The 13,180-nt window shown below is 46.9% G+C and overlaps 1 protein-coding gene across 2 annotated transcripts; it reads right to left on the bottom strand.

Moving 5' to 3' along the window:
* Positions 1-2,524: 2,524 nt before the first annotated feature.
* Positions 2,525-13,155, bottom strand: LOC141078104 (phospholipid scramblase 3-like). Of its 2 annotated transcripts, none has more exons than XM_073564943.1 (7): positions 13,102-13,155; positions 12,381-12,434; positions 11,354-11,381; positions 10,300-10,484; positions 8,920-9,081; positions 8,607-8,768; positions 2,525-4,212 (listed from the first exon to the last, which is right to left on the bottom strand). In XM_073564943.1, exons 2-7 carry the CDS (start codon positions 12,426-12,428, stop codon positions 4,174-4,176), a joined length of 624 nt encoding a protein of 207 aa, XP_073421044.1. In that variant the 5' UTR covers positions 12,429-12,434; positions 13,102-13,155; the 3' UTR covers positions 2,525-4,173. The 2 variants fall into 2 exon arrangements, with proteins under 2 accessions (XP_073421044.1, XP_073421043.1); XM_073564942.1 differs by lacking the exon at positions 13,102-13,155 and adding an exon at positions 12,505-13,095.
* Between the last annotated feature and the right edge of the window lie 25 nt (positions 13,156-13,180).

Raw genomic sequence — 13,180 nt, 5'->3', positions numbered from 1 at the left:
TAGTGCTATTCACATATTCCACATTGACGTACTTTAGCATGATAGAGAGCAACCTTTTTTGTATATTGTATATGGGGGTGGCTCCTCCTGGTATGCACCTATTCACACTAGCCTGGACGTGCCAGTCAGTTTTTTTGTCTCTTGTATGTTGGCTTACTGACCGAGCACTCCGCCCTCCACCAGCAGGTCCCTACTTACCCATAAATGCCGGCATTGCTGACAGAGGTGTCCACATTCACCCAGGAGTTCAGACATCAGCCTTAGCCTCAGTCAGTGTGGGGCCGCCCCGATCAGGGTCACTTGTCGATGGGGGGACGGCTTTTATGCTATTTTGATCAAAAACAGTATTCCTAAGAACTCTGAATTACTTAAATGCACTTTTGCTTTTTACTTATTTAATTGCAGCAGGGCTTTTCTCATTTGGTCTCTTGTAGGTTTTGTCTGCTTTATGGCCAAAGTGAACATGCGTTTATATGCTGCATGTGTACCAACTCAAACCAAGCTCAGTTTTTGTGTTTTTTCTTTGTATGTTTGCATTCTGTGCCAGCTAGGGGGTGGCCTCCCTCTCCTGAGCGGGTAATTATATTTAAAGGCTTCCCAAAACTGATGTTCCATTGGTTGGGACCCCGTCCTTTTGTCTCCCCTTATTCACACTGAGGTCAACGTTGACACATGGTAAGGTGTTAATGTGGCGCCCCTGAGGCTCAGTCGCCACAGAGGTGCTGCACCTCCTCCTGAGGTGTGGTGCCCCACCATCCAGGTAGGTTGGAGGCTCCTGACCACGCTCCAACACTCGCACCCTACACAACACAGTAGTTCAGCAAAGCCACATTGCGGCTCCCTACGTGGAGTGTAGCAGAGCACCTTTGGTGGCTCCCTGCTTGGAACACGAAACGTGCTGGGAGGCGGGTGGAGTTAGAATACATAAAAGAGCGGGAGGGTTTAGGATGAGAGGTCAGTCAGAGAGTCACTCAGAGAGGAGTGAGGACAGAAGATCCCTGAGAGAGGGATGGAGGAAGGAGGTGCTGCAGCTGTCTCAGTGACCTGGGTCTGCTGGCACGGGAAATGAAAGAAGGAGGAAGACATTGAACTGAATCCTGATCTTCCAGGAGGAGAGATTAGTACGGAACGTAGGAGTAAAAGGGAACAGAGAGGGCGTGGGTTAGGAGAGAACCCTGCCTAGAAGTTCTAAGCGCATGGCCGGGGCCCGGTCCCCGAGGTTGTATGGATGCTAATGGTCCTGCAGCAGACACCGGTGGAGTAGTGGGCTGTAAATGCACTACTCCCATCTAAGACTTGGGGGCGCAACAGCAACTTGGATAGTGAGCCGGGACTCAGGAGTGAGGAGTCCCCGAAGCAGGCTACAGCTGTCTGCCGTACAAGTAGAGTTCTTGGGAACATCTGTCAGGAGGCACTCCAGTGTAACTCAGTACTGGGAGTACTTCACACTTAAAGGCGCTATAAGAGGAGACGTTGGTACATGGTACATGTTGGCGGAGCGTTGGAAGGGAGCAATCCATCTGACCTGGAGGTTGATTGAGCCTCTGACCCGGAGGACACAGCACAGAGGCGGGCACCTGTGTGTACTACAGACTGTGAGTAAAGATTTGGAACTACAAGCCCTGGTGTCCTCCATTGATTCTTGCGCCAACACACCCAGCACTGCTACATCTGGGTACCAACTTCCACACCGCTTGTGCCTCTCCTCTAACTCCACATCTACACTGCCCTGGGGCTACAGCTTCACCTGTGGGGAGCTTCACCATCTTGGCTGCAACACACCACCAGCCCCAGAGAATCTGCACGCAGCGTCGGCTTAACATCTCACTTGCCGAACACCACAGGTGGCGTCACGAACTATTCCATTAACTATATTCCACCATTCAAACTCCCCCTATTAATTGGGCGCCCAGGGCCATGGACTGGGTCACCGCTGCTGTGACACATCCCGCCGACATCGGCACGGTACCGAGTACCCCACGGCCCTGGGAGCGCGACCCATTAATATTAGACAGTGTTGGACTAGGGATTAACAGGAGAACTTACTATACAGATCGCAGAGATGATTCAGCGTAGTGGATGGAAGCAATCTGATTGAAAACGTCTGGATAACGGGATCAAGCCTACATTGGTATGAATCTTCCTCAACATTGGCCTACATTGGTATGAATCTTCCTCAACATTGAACATAAATCATAATTTGTCTTGTCAGCACCTGAGTTAACCCCCCCCCCAGTAATGACCTCAGGTGGGCTGGGTTGTTAGATGTCCTCAACCCTTCAGGATTTTCTCAAATTCCAAACTTATGCAATATCTTCACTCCTGATGAACGCAAAAGCTCAAGATCACGACTATATTTTTATTGGGATTTTACCTTTACCCAGACACCAAACATGACTGTGGAGACACGGGGGGTCGGCGGGCGCTCCAGTCCGCTAGCCGAAACTGCATGGACCAGGGATCATCCCGCCGAATGCCAGCTCTCCTTTTATAGTGGGCAGAACAATACTGAGACAACACAGGGTGAGGGTAACACGGGGTGGCAATGCTTTATTGAACCACAAAACAGGAAGATAACACATAGAACAGTCCCAGCACAGTACCCAAGATGGTGCAAAATTACAGAGTCTCACCCTTTCGCTGACTCGCCGGGATAATGGCAGATGTTACTTCAGAACTCCCAGGGTCGACTAACTCCTCTGTGGCACACACACACAGAGAGGAGGTAAGAACAAGCTTTGGAAGATTACAGTCCATTGAGGTACAAGGCCAGGTGACGCGACGGTCACAACCTGGCTTCTTCAAACATCTCCATGGAGCTAGGCGACTGGCGGGTCCCAATCTTGGCTTACTCTAGACATCTCCATTGTTCAGCGATGGTCAATGGAGCAGATCTGTATTCCAACCGGGGCTGAGGTTCCCTAAGTTGCTTTCTGTAGAATGATAGATCCGTGTCCCTCATGATGGAGCTATGATGAATTGGAAGCAATTCTGTAGAGTCCCTGGATGTCTACAGAATAATCTTGGCATAATCTCTGGCTGTCTCTCTCTCGGCCCCTCTATACAGAAGCATGTAACCTATTTTTATATTTAACAAGTGTCCTTTCAGTATTTACATAAAGAGCAAAATGGAGATGAGATCAAGTAGCATTACTTGATTATTTAATCTATTTGCACAGTTTTTCCTTCTCTGTTTTTGATGTTTTTGAAGTAATCAAACTATCTAGCATAATTAGCATATCAGTAAAGATCACTAGTCATCAAGGATAAGAGAACAATATGTTACAACAGCTTACAAGTCAATATTACAGGTTTACATAAACAAAAGTCTTTTTTCTTGACCAGCTAGAAAGAAATGCTTAAATTCAAAAATCAACATATAGATAAGTCGATTCTTTCTGGCTTGCTAAAAATAGTCATCTGGTTAATTAAGATACAATGCTGTGTCTCCACAATGACATGACTATTGTTGGTGATCTGCCCATAATTGATTTGAGGCTTGTAGGCAGGAGTAACAGTTATGAAAAATATGTATCTTCTTCCCTGATTTGTCGTGATGCTGAAAATGTATGTCCCATTACTATTGGGTCTTTACAAGCCCCAATATTCAGAATTTTCTTCCAGAGACCCCAAGTCTTGGCTGACTATTGTAGATGTAATATATACCTTTGTCTATGCACAAAAGATAATCTTGTTGGTACTGCAGCGGGTTCTTTGTTTCAAAAAGGAGCTGCCTGCATGTCGAGATTGTCACTACCCAGCTGTACCTAATTTCCTACTTCTTCATGTGCATTGTACCAGTCTATGTCTAAGAGACTCAGAGTCTCAGCTATTTTTGTTACTGGAAATCTGTATGAGAGGGAAGGGAGTGAATGCCCCCACTCACAAGCGGCATTAGAGAGTTGAATATTTTCTACGACAGAAGCCTAAAAGGCATGTAACAGAGAACAGTGGTGGGCAGAAGTGATAAACTTGGATGAACATGGGCCCATCAGCTTGGCATATACAAAGGTAGGATTCTGCTCCTTGGTGATGACAGTGTGTACTGCAGGAAGGTGGGAGGAAAAGAAAACTAGATCCATGAGTCGTGTGAATGATGAGAAGAGTATACATGTCTGTATAATATACACATGAAGATAGTGCAGAATCGTCTGGGCTTCGTCTACAGGACTCTCACTGCGACTGTCTGCGCCTCTGGTGCTCCAAGAGATCCTGCATAGGAGAAAGCACAGTGTTTACCAGAGATCAGGAGTGTCATTATCAGATCAGCGGTGACATCACTGAGAATGCCTCATCCATCACCAGAGATCAGCGGTGACATCACTGAGAATGTCTCCTATCCATCACTAGAGATCAGAGGTGACATCACTGAGAATGCCTCCTATCCATCACCAGAGATCAGAGGTGACATCACTGAGAATGCCTCCTATCCATCACTAGAGATCAGCGGTGACATCACTGAGAATGCCTCCTATCCATCACTAGAGATCAGCGGTGACATCACTGAGAATGCCTCCTATCCATCACCAGAGATCAGAGGTGACATCACTGAGAATGTCTCCTATCCATCACCAGAGATCAGAGGTGACATCACTGAGAATGTCTCCTATCCATCACCAGAGATCAGCGGTGACATCACTGAGAATGCCTCCTATCCATCACTAGAGATCAGCGGTGACATCACTGAAAATGCCTCCTATCATCCATCACTAGAGATCAGAGGTGACATCACTGAGTGTCTCCTATCCATCACCAGAGTTCAGCGGTGACATCTCTGAGAAAGTCTCCAATCCATCACCAGAGATCAGCGGTGACATCACTGAGAATGCCTCCTATCCATCACTAGAGATCAGCGGTGACATCACTGAGAATGTCTCCTATCCATCACTAGAGATCAGCGGTGACATCTCTGAGAATGCCTCCTATCCCTCACTAGAGATCAGCGGTGACATCACTGAGAATGTCTCCTATCCATCACTAGAGATCAGTGGTGACATCACTGAGAATGCCTCCTATCCATCACCAGAGATCAGAGGTGACATCTCTGAGAATGCCTCCTATCCCTCACTAGAGATCAGCGGTGACATCGCTGAGAATGTCTCCTATCCATCACTAGAGATCAGCGGTGACATCACTGAGAATGTCTCCTATCCATCACTAGAGATCAGCGGTGACATCACTGAGAATGTCTCCTATCCATCACTAGAGATCAGAGGTGACATCACTGAGAATGCCTCCTATTCATCACTAGAGATCAGCGGTGACATCACTGAGAATGCCTCCTATCCATCACTAGAGATCAGAGGTGACATCACTGAGAATGTCTCCTATCCATCACCAGAGATCAGCGGTGACATCACTGAGAATGTCTCCTATCCATCACCAGAGATCAGCGGTGACATCACTGAGAAAGTCTCCAATCCATCACCAGAGATCAGCGGTGACATCACTGAGAATGTCTCCTATCCATCACCAGAGATCAGCGGTGACATCACTGAGAATGCCTCCTATCCATCACTAGAGATCAGAAGTGACATCACTGAGAATGCCTCCTATCCATCACTAGAGATCAGAAGTGACATCACTGAGAATGTCTCCTATCCATCACTAGAGATCAGAGGTGACATCACTGAGAATACCCCCTATCCATCACTAGAGATCAGCGGTGACATCACTGAGAATGCCTCCTATCCATCACTAGAGATCAGAGGTGACATCATTGAGAATGTCTCCTATCCATCACCAGAGATCAGCGGTGACATCACTGAGAATGTCTCCTATCCATCACTAGAGATCAGAGGTGACATCACTGAGAATGTCTCCTATCCATCACTAGAGATCAGCGGTGACATCACTGAGAATGCCTCCTATCCATCACTAGAGATCAGCGGTGACATCACTGAGAATGCCTCCTATCCATCACTAGAGATCAGAGGTGACATCACTGAGAATGTCTCCTATCCATCACCAGAGATCAGCGGTGACATCACTGAGAATGTCTCCTATCCATCACCAGAGATCAGCGGTGACATCACTGAGAAAGTCTCCTATCCATCACCAGAGATCAGCGGTGACATCACTGAGAAAGTCTCCTATCCATCACCAGAGATCAAAAGGTGACATCACTGAGAATGTCTCCTATCCATCACCAGAGATCAGCGGTGACATCACTGAGAATGTCTCCTATCCATCACTAGAGATCAGCGGTGACATCACTGAGAATGCCTCCTATCCATCACTAGAGATCAGCGGTGACATCACTGAGAATGCCTCCTATCCATCACTAGAGATCAGAGGTGACATCACTGAGAATGTCTCCTATCCATCACCAGAGATCAGCGGTGACATCACTGAAAATGCCTCCTATCCATCACCAGAGATCAGAGGTGACATCACTGAGAATGTCTCCTATCCATCACTAGAGATCAGCGGTGACATCACTGAGAATGCCACCTATCCATCACCAGAGATCAGGAGTTTCATTATCAGATCAGCGGTGACATCACTGAGAATGCCTCCTATCCATCACCAGAGATCAGCGGTGACATCACTGAGAATGCCTCCTATCCATCACCAGAGATCAGCGGTGACATCACTGAGAGTCTCCAATCCATCACCAGAGATCAGCGGTGACATCACTGAGAATGCCTCCTATCCCTCACTAGAGATCAGCGGTGACATCACTGAGAATGTCTCCTATCCATCACCAGAGATCAGCGGTGACATCACTGAGAATGCCTCCTATCCATCACCAGAGATCAAGAGGTGACATCACTGAGAATGTCTCCTATCCATCACTAGAGATCAGCGGTGACATCACTGAGAATGCCTCCTATCCATCACCAGAGATCAGAGGTGACATCACTGAGAATGCCTCCTGTCCATCACTAGAGATCAGAAGTGACATCACTGAGAATGTCTCCTATCCATCACTAGAGATCACCGGTGACATCACTGAGAATGTCTCCTATCCATCACTAGAGATCAGAAGTGACATCACTGAGAATGTCTCCTGTCCATCACTAGAGATCAGAGGTGACATCACTGAGAATGCCTCCTATCCATCACTAGAGATCAGAGGTGACATCACTGAGAATGCCTCCTATCCATCACCAGAGATCAGCGGTGACATCACTGAGAATGTCTCCTATCCATCACTAGAGATCAGAAGTGACATCACTGAGAATGTCTCCTGTCCATCACTAGAGATCAGCGGTGACATCACTGAGAATGCCTCCTATCCATCACTAGAGATCAGAGGTGACATCACTGAGAATGCCTCCTGTCCATCACTAGAGATCAGAAGTGACATCACTGAGAATGCCTCCTATCCATCACTAGAGATCAGAGGTGACATCACTGAGAATGCCTTATATACATCACTAGAGATCAGAGGTGACATCACAGAGAGTGCCTCCTATCCATCACCAGAGATCAGCGGTGACATCACTGAGAATGCCTCCTATCCATCACCAGAGATCAGAGGTGACATCACTGAGAATGTCTCCTATCCATCACTAGAGATCAGAGGTGACATCACTGAGAGTCTCCAATCCATCACCAGAGATCAGCGGTGACATCACTGAGAATGCCTCCTATCCCTCACTAGAGATCAGCGGTGACATCACTGAGAATGTCTCCTATCCATCACCAGAGATCAGCGGTGACATCACTGAGAATGCCTCCTATCCATCACCAGAGATCAAGAGGTGACATCACTGAGAATGCCTCCTGTCCATCACTAGAGATCAGAAGTGACATCACTGAGAATGTCTCCTATCCATCACTAGAGATCACCGGTGGCATCACTGAGAATGTCTCCTATCCATCACTAGAGATCAGAAGTGACATCACTGAGAATGTCTCCTGTCCATCACTAGAGATCAGAGGTGACATCACTGAGAATGCCTCCTATCCATCACTAGAGATCAGAGGTGACATCACTGAGAATGCCTCCTATCCATCACCAGAGATCAGCGGTGACATCACTGAGAATGTCTCCTATCCATCACTAGAGATCAGAAGTGACATCACTGAGAATGTCTCCTGTCCATCACTAGAGATCAGCGGTGACATCACTGAGAATGCCTCCTATCCATCACTAGAGATCAGAGGTGACATCACTGAGAATGCCTCCTGTCCATCACTAGAGATCAGAAGTGATATCACTGAGAATGCCTCCTATCCATCACTAGAGATCAGAGGTGACATCACTGAGAATGCCTTATATACATCACTAGAGATCAGAGGTGACATCACAGAGAGTGCCTCCTATCCATCACCAGAGATCAGCGGTGACATCACTGAGAATGTCTCCTATCCATCACTAGAGATCAGAGGTGACATCACTGAGAATGCCTCCTATCCATCACTAGAGATCAGTGGTGACATCACTGAGAATGCCTTATATACATCACTAGAGATCAGAGGTGACATCACTGAGAATGCCTCCTATCCATCACCAGAGATCAGCGGTGACATCACCGAGAATGTCTCCTATCATCACCAGAGATCAGTTGTGACATCACTAAGAATTTTGCCTTTCCATCAGCATCGATCAGCGGTGACATCACAGGTAGCCCCCAGTATTACCCACTGACACTCACAATCAGTAATGTGCATGACACTAGCACGGCTTTCATGGAAACATCCAGGTCAGGAGTGAATTGAACCACAAACTTGTCTTCTCGAGAGATCATTTCCTGGCCCAGTCCTCGCCACACGCGTGTTATCTGGCCAACCATGAAGGACTTGTCAGCTGACAGCACCTAGAGCACAAGATGCAACATGTGACATTGAATGACAGAGTGTCCTCAAGACCCATATATTCTATTGATTCTAGAAAATTGGACATCCCAGTCTTTGAAAATCGCTGAGATGCTACTCGCGGTTGGACATTACTAGTGGACGACTACTTACCTGGTAGACTTGGTCAGACATGAAGCCCTCCCCCCAGCCTGGACCTTTCACTTTTAGGCAGATCTGATTTAATGGGTTCAAGATTTCGAAAGATAATGAGGAAAATGACCAGTTCTGATCAATCAATCCAAGGAGATGACCTGAAGCGTCCATGACCTGTAACTGAAGGACATCACAAGACATCAAACTGTCCAAGACCTAAACCCAACACCACACCAACGCCAAGACCAGGACTTCATATCGCAGCACAACTAAGCCCAGACCAGGACCTCACGTGACACCAATGCCAAGACCAAGACCTCATATCACACCAATACCCACACCTCATGTCACAAACATGCCCAGACCAGTACCTCACATAACACCAATGCCAAGATCTGGATCTCATATAACACCAACACCAAGACCAGGACTTCCTATCACACCAACGCCAAGACCTCATCTCACAACTGTGCCCAGACCAGTACCTCACATAACATCAATGCCAAGACCTGGATCTCATATCACACTGATGCCAGGACCTTAACCTCCTATCAAATCAACGCGAAGACACAAAACATCTCACACATACTGTACGCCAAGACCCAAATCTCATATCATGCTGACTCCAAGGCCTGGACTTCACTTCACACCGACCCCAAGACCCAAACCTCACATTACACCAGCTTCAAGACTCGGACTTCATATCACACCAAAAACCGGATCTCATATCACATTGACGCCAAGACTGGGACCTCACATCAACGTCAAAATTTGGAACATGTATCACACTGATCCTAAGAACTACAAAGATTCGAACCTTACACACACTGAAACCAAGACTCATACCTCAGATTACACAGATGCCAAGACCTTTACCTCACATCACATGGACACCAAGAACAGGACTTCACATCACATGGACATCAAGACACGGACATCACACTGATGCCAAGACCTAAACCTTACATCACACCAATACCAAGACCCGGACCTTACATCATACCAGCGCCAAGACCCAGACCTCACATCACACTGATGCCAAGACACGGACCTCACATGACACTGACACTAAGATGCAGACATCACATCACTCTGATGCCAAGACCCAGACATCATATCACTATGATCCCAAGACAGGTACCTCACATCACAGTGACCCCATGACCTAGACCTGACATAACATCAATCCCAAGACCAGGAACTAACAGTACACTGATGCCAAGCCCTGAAACTCACATCACACGTCGCTAAGACCCGGGCTTCATATCAAATGACCCTGAGACATAGATCACATATTACACTGAATTCTTCCTAGATTTCCATGTATAGAGGTTCGGATCACTTTGCGGTGTTAGGTCCAATCTCCCTGGTACTCGGAGGCTGAGGGTTGGGACTTACTGTTGTTTCCCAGCTGCAGAAGTTGGAAGGCATGTAAAGGCTGAGGACTTGTTGCTCCTGTATGTTCTGGACTCTGACATCAATACGAGGTCCACAGCATTCCCGCTGCTCTATGGCCTGGTAGAGGAGGTGACCATTTGCTCCACACAAATCATAGCTGCAGTAACTCTGAAACATGCTGTTGTCTGCAATGAAAGTTCATAAGTAAGTGCCACCTTCCAAGTTACAGTATATATGCCTAGTACATTCACAGAAGCATGGACACCATGGTAATGGGGGGATCTGAAGTGAAAGCGTGGAATATACTGTAGACATGTCGGTGTCAGCTGATCTAGAAGGTCAGGAGCACAGACACAATTGGATCAGGTTATCTGAAAAACATAGACAGCAATCATTATGGTATCAAGTAATCTAGTAATTCTAGAACCCGGTCATAATGGTGTTCAGTGAAGTAGAAAGCCTAAAATACAGACATGATAAACTGTGGTGTAACACTACAACTCCCAGCATGCTCTAATTCATGTGGCAGTTGTGGATAGTTGATGTGTGTGCTCAAGCCTTGCTGACATCATCTGGTTTCTTGTGACCAGTGGTGTCCACAGCCCCAGATGATCATCTCCAGTATACAGTGAGTAGTGATGAGCGTACGTGCTTGGATAACGTCGTATACGAGCACGCTCGGGTCTTATGCGAACATCTGGGAGTGGTTTGAGTCCCTGTGGCTGCATGGTTTGTGGCTGTTAGACAACCTTATCACATGGGGATTGGGTAACAAACAATCCCCTCATGTGCTGTAACTGTCTAACAGCCGCAAATCATGCACCTGCAGAACATCGAACATAATATACAAGCACTACCAGATGCTCGGATAACAGCCGAGCGTGCTCAGATAAGACGTTATCTGAGCACGCTCGCTCATCATTAATAGGGAGATCTCTCTCTGGTGTGATATAATATAAGACCAAAGAGACCACATGAATGGCGACCATGACAGCTTGTAATCCAGGACAGGAGATTTATGTATGTAAAACGGGCCCGGCAAGAGGAAACTTACACTTCTGATTAATGTAGACATGAGTGAGCTGTGACAAAGAGAAAAATTATAGCATTACTAATACTATCATCATCACCCCCTCCAAAACCTCCATCACCAACACCACAACCATTATCACCTCCTAAACCACAACCAACATCACCTCTAAATCCTCCATTACCAACACTACAAACATTGTCACCTTCTCCTACACCTCTATCACCAACAGAACAATCATCACCTCCAAAACCTGCATCACCAACATTACAACCATCATCACCAACTAAACCTCTATCACCAACACTACACCCATCATCACCAACTAAACCTCTATCACCGACACTACACCCATCATCACCTCCAAAACCTCCATCACCCACACTACACCCATCATCACCTCCAAAACCTCCATCACCCACACTACAACTTGCACCATCACCACCTCCAAAACTTCCATCACCAACACCACAACCATCATTGGCTCCTAAACCACCATCAACAAAACCACAACGATCATCATCTCCAAATCTCCCATCAACAACACTACAAACATTGTCACCTTCTTTTACACCTGTATCACCAAAACCACAATTATCACCTTCAAAACTTCCATCACCAACACTACAACCATCATCACCAAATAAACCTCTATCACCAACACTACACCCATAATCACCTCCAAAACCTCGATCACCTACAGTACAACCTGAACCATCATCACCTCCGAAACCTCCACCAACAGCACCATAGCCATCATCACCGCCAAAGCCTCCACCACTAACACTTCAAACATCATCACCTTTGAAACCTCCACCAACAGCACCACAACCATCATCACCTCCTCCTGCACCTCTATCAGCAACATTACAGCCATCATCACCTCCAAAACCTCCATCACAACAACCACACATCTAACATTCTGATTACAAACCTCATCATCATCATCATCATCATCATCATCATCATCATCTCCTACACCTCATATGCTGCTACAGTCTCTTTCTCTGAATCTCAACAAGCAAACCTCTGAATTTTAGTACACACTCACCGAGATTAAATCCTGTAGTCCGGGTGGGACTAGAGCTACTCCGGCCATAATTATCTGGAGACAGAGAGAAGAGTGAGAGTTCACATATGAAAAAGCCAAAAGCTACACCAAGAGCTATACATACCCTCAGTCCAGGCACTGCCACACGGTGACCAGTATATACAGTGCAGACACTGCCACACGGTGACCAGTATATACAGTGCAGACACTGCCACACGGTGACCAGTATATACAGTGCAGACACTGCCACACGGTGACCTGTATATACAGTGCAGACACTGCCACACGGTGACCTGTATATACAGTGCAGACACTGCCACACGGTGACCTGTATATACAGTGCAGACACTGCCACACGGTGACCAGTATATACAGTACAGACACTGCCACACGGTGACCAGTATATACAATGCAGACACTGCCACACGGTGACCTGTATATACAGTGCAGACACTGCCACACGGTGACCTGTATATACAGTGCAGACACTGCCACACGGTGACCTGTATATACAGTGCAGACACTGCCACACGGTGACCTGTATATACAGTGCAGACACTGACACACGGTGACCAGTATATACAGTGCAGACACTGCCACACGGTGACCAGTATATACAGTGCAGACACTGACACACGGTGACCTGTATATACAGTGCAGACAATAACACACGGTGACCTGTATATACAGTGCAGACACTGCTCTAGAGTCACGCCCAAACCTTCCTTGTCTTCCTGTGCTGCTGCTCTGTCTCCGGACACTGTGCAATGTAACAGGATATTGCGTTATGTGTTGTAATC

This window comes from Dendrobates tinctorius, unplaced genomic scaffold, assembly GCF_039654945.1.
Source record: "Dendrobates tinctorius isolate UK_male_01 unplaced genomic scaffold, ASM3965494v1 ptg000502l, whole genome shotgun sequence".
In the NCBI taxonomy this organism is placed as follows: domain Eukaryota; kingdom Metazoa; phylum Chordata; class Amphibia; order Anura; family Dendrobatidae; genus Dendrobates; species Dendrobates tinctorius.
This window is presented reverse-complemented; position numbering and strand designations above follow the sequence as displayed.

What these genes read in the sequence shown, in the direction of transcription:
- LOC141078104 (XM_073564943.1), bottom strand. Translation starts at nt 12,428, where the DNA reads ATGGCCGGAGTAGCTCTAGTCCCACCCGGACTACAGGATTTAATCTCG. An exon ending in TGTCTACATTAATCAGAAGT is followed by an intron (nt 10,485 to 11,353) that starts GTAAGTTTCCTC and finishes CTTTCATTGCAG; the next exon opens with ACAACAGCATGTTTCAGAGT. An exon ending in TCTGCAGCTGGGAAACAACA is followed by an intron (nt 9,082 to 10,299) that starts GTAAGTCCCAAC and finishes GATGTCCTTCAG; the next exon opens with TTACAGGTCATGGACGCTTC.